Source organism: Anastrepha obliqua, chromosome 5, assembly GCF_027943255.1.
Source record: "Anastrepha obliqua isolate idAnaObli1 chromosome 5, idAnaObli1_1.0, whole genome shotgun sequence".
Taxonomy (NCBI): Eukaryota; Metazoa; Arthropoda; class Insecta; order Diptera; family Tephritidae; genus Anastrepha; species Anastrepha obliqua.
The window spans coordinates 106,652,457-106,661,839 of NC_072896.1; the positions used below are offsets into that span (position 1 = coordinate 106,652,457).

General features: G+C 33.3%; 1 protein-coding gene across 1 annotated transcript in view; it reads right to left on the bottom strand.

Annotated features, from left to right (window-relative positions):
* The window catches only part of LOC129247303 (sodium-coupled monocarboxylate transporter 2), a 31,286-nt gene extending 29,196 nt beyond the window's left edge, over positions 1-2,090 (bottom strand). Inside the window, exon 1 of the mRNA XM_054886377.1 lies at positions 1,282-2,090. Within this exon, the coding sequence (XP_054742352.1) occupies positions 1,282-1,293 (12 nt within the window). The 5' untranslated portion in view covers positions 1,294-2,090. The remainder of the gene's footprint in view (positions 1-1,281) is intronic.
* Between the last annotated feature and the right edge of the window lie 7,293 nt (positions 2,091-9,383).

Here is a 9,383-nt window from a genome sequence, read left to right on the forward strand (position 1 = left end):
AGAAGAAATTCTCATTCCGAGGATCCCGATGATCCCAACCGATCTTCCGTTTGAGTTTAAAAGACTTCAATTTCCGATCCATCTTGCATTCGCCATGACCATTAACAAATCACAGGGTCAATCCTTGAAACTTTGTGGTCTGAAACTAGAAAATCAATGTTTCTCACATGGTCAATTATATGGGGCATGTTCACGGGTCGGAATACCATCTGCGTTGTTTGTTCTTGCACCTGATAATAAAACAAAAAATGTCGTGTATCACAAGGTGCTTAAGGGGGTCTTCTGGTCTCGAGGCCCTGAAATGAAGGGTTTTTTTGGGGATTGATTGTGACAAATCCTGGGAATATTTAAAAAAAAAAAATTTTTTATTTTAAAGGTACATGTCTTGGCTTTTAAAAAATGGTTTTGATTTTGAAAAAAATTAACACCCGCGACCTTGAAATGGCGCTGAAGACGTCCACCTCCAAACGAAACAGGTCTCCATTTTGGTCACGGTTTTTCCACCTGGGTAATCAGAAAGCAAAAATTAGATATGCGTTGTCTTCAGAGTTGCCCTGGTTAAGTTTTCCCGTGACAGATTTTTTTTTTTTAATTTTTTTCAAAAGTTATGCAACAATTTGCAAAAAACATTTTCTTTGCTCATTTTTTGAACTTTAAAAGGTTATAAAAATGGAATGAAAAAAAATTTCAAAAATCGTACACGGGGAAACTTAACGGTAAGTTTTCCGAACCTTTTAAGACCAAAACCATTGAAATCGGAGTATAACTACTATGAAAAGTCTGACCAAAATGCTTAAAAAACACGATTTTCGGGGAAACGCGTTTAAAGATAAAGTTTATGATAAAACGGCCGGAGGAGGGTACACTTCGGTGCCCAGAAAAATGTGAAAAAATGCGATTTTCAAAAAATCCTTTCTGTGGCGTATTCTCGCATACACATACAACAAAATTATGCAAAAAAAAAAAATCGATTTTTTTTTCGCTGGAGACCAGAAGACCCCCTTAACTGAAGAGTGCAATCTATTACGAGTAAAGCTTCATTGAAATACTTGATTATTAAAAAAATGAACTTAATAAAATCAAAAATCTGCTTTTTTATTGCCTTTAGGGCGGAAGAAAGTTCGCCGGGTGAGCTAGTGAAACATAAAATTTATTTCAAAAAACACATGCACTTCCAGCAACTTTGAACACAAAAGTGAAATTTTATTGGTTTATTTTATTTTTCCCCCCTTTTTTATGGTTTATTATTTTTGTTTCTGTTATTTTCTTTCTTTAAATTACCTTGTCTGACATTGTAAGTGATAACGATGAACCACACGCGGTTTTTTTTTTTTTTTTTTTTTGTTTTTGTATTTACTCCGTATTTATAAAGTGAGCAACCTTTAACACAAGCAGGCAACAGGAGGCACTGCAATATCACTGAACTTTTTGATCGCTTCGTTTCGCCCAAACGTTAAGCAAAGGGAACGTAATGTTCGACTTATTTTAAATAGTTTTATGCAATGTATTCAAAGAATCTGCTTGTGTCAGCGAAGGTTTATAAATAATTTTCAAATAAACCAGTTTTATATAACCATTTAAAACTTTCTTCTGTTTCTATTTAAATGTCCACGAAGTTTATAAAGCTATTTGTTATTGCATTAGTATGGAAATACCGGCGGTGACGATCTCGCAAATAAATAACTTTTATTTTAAGGCAACAAACGAACTTAGTCGTTTTGCTTTCGATGAGCCACTAATCACTAACAACACTTCCGTAAGCCATTCGCGGAACCACAGATTTTATTATTATTATTGTTGTGCATTTTTCCACTTTGCAATTATATTTTCAAAAGTTTCCTATAATGCGAATTTGTACTACGAAAAAAACAGCTCACATTTATGTACTTGGAATAAGCCACAAATAAATACGTTGATTGGTTGGTGAAGGAAATCGTTGTCAGCCGCAAGAATAATGTCAATATGGTGAAGGTTTGGAAAACACTGCAGAAACTACCAATGCGATCTATGCATTTTCACGTAAGCACCAATGGCTAAAAACTGACGTTATATCATAGGAGCTCACCGACATCTATCAACCGACCACACAAATCAGCTATTCAATTTGTACTAAGTGTATTGTAGGCCATAGCCGGGAAAGATATTGAGAAAAAGAGGGAGAGCAAGAAAGAGCGCGCGTGCGATACCAACAGCAAAGGGAAATGCATAGTAATTTTGAGTTGGCAGGTTTTCAACTTTGGACCACATGTGAGTCAAGTGGGGAGCGTGATATACTTACACATGTCATGTACTTAAATACATACTCGTGTATAAAAAGTTCAATTGTACGAGCATACGGGTGTAGATATGAGAGTATATTCAGAGAGAGTAAAGTTTCTGTAGAATAAGTAAATTAAAAATTGTTTACAAATTGAGAAGCACTGTAACACATGCGTTAATTAAATTTTACAAAAGCTACTATATAAGTATGTACATATGTACAAATGTGTATGTAAGTACAATACAGATGTCAATAAATGCACGAAATAGATTTAAAATGCCGTATAAATAGAAAAATTGGTATAGAAATATTTATCATAATTTATTCACACTTAACACAAAAAGATCAAAAAGCCGAAAAAAGTGCTTGAGTTGAAGCAAATTTTTGCTTACGTAGCGTCGTAACTTGATGCATTCTCACAGAGCGCGTGAAGACAAAGCGAAAAATATGAATGCCTACATTTTTTGATATCTCGCCTAGTTTTCATGATATTCGAAATTATAAAGAATATTGGTAATGCCATTTTTTAGCTAGTTCGAAGAAAAACTTGTTCCTAATATACTATGTATATCTTAGTTTTATACCTAAGTTATTCATTATTATACAGTGTGGCCGGTAACAGAATTAGGAATTAAAAGCTAACTTAAAAAAGAATTACTAATGATACGAGTTTATTTCCATAACTAACAAAGAAGACAAGTGCGGATAAGTGATGTCGGGTTGCCATTAACCTCGCTAACTATATTTTTTTTTTTTTAGTGCTAAGATCCATAAATATATCATTCGTTGAATGCTTGACGTAACTCCTTCTCCAATTTGTGTTGTGCATTTTGATGTTGTTCCAAAAGTGTAGGTCCTATTCTTCTAAAGGGAAGATGTTTTGTTATGAGGAGCTTTTTCATGGCAGAAATACACTCTACTGAACTGAAGTCCCGTACAAATCCATTCGGCTAAATAAAACTACAGTATGTTGCAGAAATCCGATATAAAAATCGAATACGATATCTTTCTTGGTTTTTGCGATATAGGAATCAAACAAAAAAGATTACGCTTCTTTGTGTTAAACACCTGAATTTCGAAGAATTTGTTTGCTATGGCATTCTTTTCGAGACATCGAAAAAGGGATCTTTTAGCGAAATTTGTGGTACAACTTTTTTAATGAAAAACTTGTTCATTATCTCGCTTAGTTTTCGATTTTATTTATTTATTATTATTTTATTTAAGGTAAATTAGCAGTTTATTACAGAATTCTTAGACATAAAAATCGATACATTTAGTATTCCAAATCTAGGAATTAAACGAAACTGTGATACTGAATTTTAAATAAATCGTGCGCCATATTTAATCCGTAATTTTTTTGAATTTTGGTACCACGGCATCCGAAATATATTTTTTTAATAATAACCTATTTTTAAAAGAAAGGTGGGTCACTTGACGTAGAACGACCCATATCCATTATTATTATATAACACATGGGCTGAAAGTCCCGTGCCTAACACATATGTAGATGGCACTAGTTTTATTGCATTCACCTCTTTTTCAGTTAGTACTATCCTTAGAAAGACAGCTGTTAAAATTTCATTATATTCTATTCATTAGTTCGTGAGTTATTGTGCTAAGAGTGACGCTACTTTTGTTATTTTCAAAACAGTCGATCAAAAAATGGATCGTGTTTTAATTTTACACTGCTTCTTGATGGGAAGAAAATGGTTCAAGCAACGCAATGGCCCGAAAAGTGTTGTGGTGCTCCTCTTCATCAGAACGATGGTTTGCTCACTTTAAACATGGTCGTACAGATACCGATGATGCATAACGTAGTGGACATCGAAAAATCCCCAAAACCATTTTGAATGATCGAAAAGTGAAGTTGCGCGAGTTAGCCGACTCCGAACGGCAGATATTTTTTTATGAGGAGCTTTTTCATGGCAGAACTACACTCGGAGGTTTGCCATTGCCTGCCGAAAAAACTTTGGCAAAACTACACGAATTGGACTTCGAATCCCTCCCACATCCACTATATTCGTCAGATTTGGCTCGCAGCGACTACTGGCTGTTCGCAGACCTAGAAAATGCTTGCCGGTAAGAAATTTCGCTCGAATAAAGAGGTTATCGCTGAAATTGGCGTTTTTAGAGCGGCGCTGCAATGATTGTGTTGTTCTTGATGGAAATTACTTTGATGATTAGTGCTCATTTTGACCAAAAAAAGTGTTTTCTTTGGTATACCCGGGACTTCTCAGCCCATGTGTTAATACTACATCAATTTTCGAGGCAGGTTGAGAATTCAATCGACTGTGGCAGATTATTAGCAATATAAGTTGCTTCTTCTTCTTGTCTTTTCTGCATATCGTTAATAATAATTAAACAAACCAAAAACTCCAAAATATTCCACCAAAATAATTTCTATGAAGAAAAACCTTTCAAAGGGACTTGTCGCCAATGTAAAGAACTGGAATATGTGTAGAAATAACAACTTTTTTACAAAACATACATACAGTGCACTCGCGAAAACTCGAACTAATGAAAACCAGCCCTGTCCGAGTTATCGAAATGTTCGAGTTTTCGAAAGTTATGTATTTTTAATATACATATGTATATGTATTCGTTTTAACAGTTTTTATACCCTGCCATTTTTAGGCATAGTTAATCAAAGAGAGTATCTGGTTTCATGTTTTGTAATTCATTGCCAGTTTATTTAATAAAAAATGTTAGGAAATATGAATGTTGTTTACAAATTATTAGAAAAAAAAGCAGTGATCTTGGTTTGATGTTTCTTATTTTCTACCGCATTCAATACAGCCTTTTCGCGCAGTGATTGTAGCACATTAACTTTCCTCGGGTTAATTTTTTCAGCAGTTGCCCATGTTATAGCTTTGTTGAAAATTGTTACGGCTTCGGATGAACTTATGCGCTTTTGTTCATTTCCACCTGTAGCTTCAACTTCATCTTCGGATTCGCTTTCTTCAATAGCTTCAGCCTCTTCAATCAAGTCGTCGTTATTCCAGTCTCTTATTTCTTCTTCTGTGAAAGTAGCCTAATAAATATTTATTATTGTTATCGTGTGTTTTTTTATTTACATCAAAACCATAACTACCTCAGGATGTAAGTGTTCGAGAATTTCGGCAGCTTCTTTTTCTATACTTTTAGCTTCAGCTTCTATTTGGGTTTTCAAGACACTAAGTGGAATGTCATCGTCGTCATCGTCTTTCAGGTTTGCAAAGTTTAAAATATTTTTCCAGCATTTCGCCAACGTCTCCTGTTTAAATTTATTCCAAGCTCTATCCAAAATGTAACAGCATCTCTCAAGCAAATTTTTTTTAATGATTGGATCAAATCGCAATCATCGGAGAAAATAGCTGCCAAGAGAGAATTTCGGTAATGTAGCTTTGTTATTCTTATTGCGTTTTGATCCATTGGTTGAGTCAAAGGAGTTACATTCGGCGGCATAAACATCACCCTAATTAAACCATCTTCGGATCTTAACGTGTCCTCGTTTGGATGCGAAGGTGCATTGTCAAGCAAAAGTAATGCCTTTTCCTATATTTTTTAAAGAAGTTTTCACCTATGTAATAAAAAAAATAGGTTTTTTAAAGGGTGTTTAATTTGTAGTCAAATATGAACTTGCCTGTGGTAGAAACGAAAAGTGAAACCAATTTTGGAACAGAGTTGGTGTCATCCAGGCTGATTTTGAGGCTGGGCAGTTAAAACGCCTAAATGCACGCGGATTTTCCAATGACCAGCATTTTAACCTTGTGTTTCCCAGTAGCATTCGCACACGCCAGAAATGTGATGCGCTGTTTTTCAGATTTGTTTCCCGGTGCCTGCTTGTCCATTCTAGAAACGTATGATTTTCCCGGAAGGAGCTTCCAATATAACCCGGATTCATCTGCGTTGTAAATTTGTTCTGGGCATAGTTCAAGCTGAGATTGAAATCAATCGTATGCCATGCCGTTTTTTTTAATTTTGTAGCCATCCATCGCTGGCAAAGAAGGTTGAGCCGTTCTCGCCATATTTGGCATGTAACTTCTTAGCATTCTCTTTCAAAATTAATCCATTTATAGGATAATTCTTGCTGCGTTGTAATAAAAACCACATGTAAAGCTTTTTTCCCATTTTTGGCAATTCTGAAGCGCGAAGCGTTTTACGTTTTCCAGGGCCCGATAGCGTGTTATTAACGCATTCCAAAATTTTGTTTTCATTTTTCACAATTCCACAAATTGTGGACTTGGCCATTCTTGGCCTCGTTAATTATTTCAGCCTTTTTTGATAAACTCAAAACATTTAGTTTTCGTCCCATTTTAAACGCAAATAAATTTGATCTTAACCGCACAAAATCCCGTGTATCACTGACAAATATCAATCAATTTAAAAGAAAAGTTCCATAATTAGCAAGAAACCTAGCCAGTGCGGCGCCTTAGAATGAAACAAAAGACGCACATAACGACAAAAATTTGAATACTGGCCGTTACAGCACATGCAAAACGACAGTTTCTCATATGTTTTTCCATGAAAAAAGAAAATAATTGTTCGAGTTTTAGAGTAGTCAATGGAGAAAAAAAAATTTTCAAGTTTCCGAATGTTCGAGTTATTGTGTGTTCGAGTTTTCGCGAGTGCACTGTATATGCATGCACATGAAAAAATGTACATATTGTATTGGAAATGTCATGGAAAAGAATGAAGCAATCGTGTAAATATTCCTCCTCTAAACATCCTCATCAATAATTAATATTGTCAAGAATATTTTTGTGCTCATTATAATTATGCAAGCCTACAGTTCGTGTTTTCGTTCAAAGTGATGTTGAAAACAATTTTACGGCAGCTATCAACCATGTTTGTAACTTAGGTTTAAAATAATTTGCCTCATGTATGCCGCGCTTTACGAAACAAATTTAACGTACCACTGAACGCAACCAAATACCGTTTACCCATGGCGGCATCTAACGAGATATTCAAGTAGTTCCTCTTTCCGCCTGGTTACTTTGTAGAAAATTCAAAGTCAAAAATTCAGTGAACACCATCTAACTTCTCACAACAAACCAACCGGAAGCTAAAATAAACAGCACCGGAACAAATACTAACAACTGTGCCAATAATGAAAAGTCAACAATACTAAAATTGACTTAGCATTAGGTATCTAGTGTATTAAAAATACGAAGTATATATTTAAATACTAACTTAAAGTGCATTGAATATTTATTTCAAGCCATCTCTTCAGATATAACATACATAAATAATTCCGCAAAAACAGTTGTCTACACAGTAAACATTTTAGTTTAATATTAATACCAATTTGGTGTTTATATATAACAATTCCAGAAAGTATAAGATTAAAACCATTCCGGTTTCAGAAAAGAGAGAGAGAAGTTAATTAAAATATTCTCTACAAAAAACCAAGAATGAGACTAAATTATATACTTTTAAGGGTTTAAAAATAAAGCTAAAATGGTTTTGACTTTATACTAGAATTGAAATAAATTTAATAATAATTAGAATTAAAATTAATCCAAAATTGAATTGAATGTAGAACTTTCTTGGAATTGAAAGTAAACCCTTGAATGATATTTTAATTCCAAAAAGGAATTGAATCCAAACCAAAATTGTAGTAGATTTAGTACATTGTTGACGAATCCTCAAAACAAAAAACAAAATAAATTTTTTAAATAAAAATTTAGGTTTTATTTAAAATGACATAAATTTATATACATAAGTGAAATAATAATACATAATATATTTAAATTTTATTCTATAATTTCACATGGAATTAATAAAAACATTTTTGAATCTATAAAGTACACTTCAAATGGTTTTACATTTTTAAGGCTATTAAATTTAATTAGTTCTGAAAGATCTGTTGAAATAATTTCATAACACTGCAAAATGGAATTAAATTCCTTAGTGACAAAGATTTCTAAACTTAAGTAAATTTCGTTATCGACAACATATATATAAGTTACATCAAACTGTATATTAAATACGTAAAATGCTTTAAAATACAAGTCAAAAACTTGCCTAAATTCATAATGCTCGGGAACTGCTATCTTCTTACCATCAATTGTTATAAAATATTGGCAAATTGTGGCTTTGTCTTGTCCAACGATTGTGGGCTGACCAGACGTTATTTTATATTCTTCTAAGCTGTAAAAACAAATTTTTTTATTTATGCCCATTAAGAACAAAAAATTTATAGTAAATTACGTTTTTAAAAATAAAACTGTCGACAGATTTTTGGAATTTTGCTTTTTTTGTTCGCGTCCACTGGCAGTGGATGGCAGCAACTTTAAGAAAATCAAATAAGGTATTACTTCAGACGTGCATTCTGTACAGTTTCCCAAATTAGAACCGCCACTCGCAGCAATAAAAATTTGTTCCACTCTGCTTTCATATTTCCAAAACATTCCACGCAGTTGCGATAATTTTTTGTCTCGATTTTAACGTTTCTCGCAATTTCTGCTGCACCAGATTCAGTTCGTCTTTAACGATGCAGTTTTGAAAAAAACGAAGATCTTCTTCAGAAATTACCTCGCTATCATCGCTTTCCTTCCGCGTGGTATTTCACTTTTAAAAACATGCTTCTAGAATAGTGAAAAAAATGCACTGAGAGTGAGTGAATGACAGAGAGTGAGAGAATTTTTTAATACTTTCTTGGTTTTACTTTTAAACCAATAAATTTTAAATTGAATATAATTGAAACTTAAACTGAAACCAAAATAGCTTGAAACATTAAAGAGAGCATTTTAATGTTTTTTTGGTCTTACGTTAAATCTAATAGGTATTAAATTTCAAAAACGCAACGCTCAGCACCAATTAAAGTTTTGTTTTAAACCCATTTTGGATTTAAAATAATTGCAAGAATATTTCATCGTCTTAAAATAAAACTTTTTAGAATTAAAAATTAAATTTAATTCCAAAATTGTATAAATTCAATAGCAACTGGTATTAAATATAAACCATCATTTTTTACTGTGTACAATTATGTACAGTGGTCACACAATTTATTCGTACACCCTGCGTAGTACGAAAAAACTTTAGCTTTGGGCAAAATATTATTTGCTGTGATAATATATTTCTTTTGGGTCACTGTAAGAATGTTACATTCCTGCTGAATTTCCGCAAACAAAACCCCCGT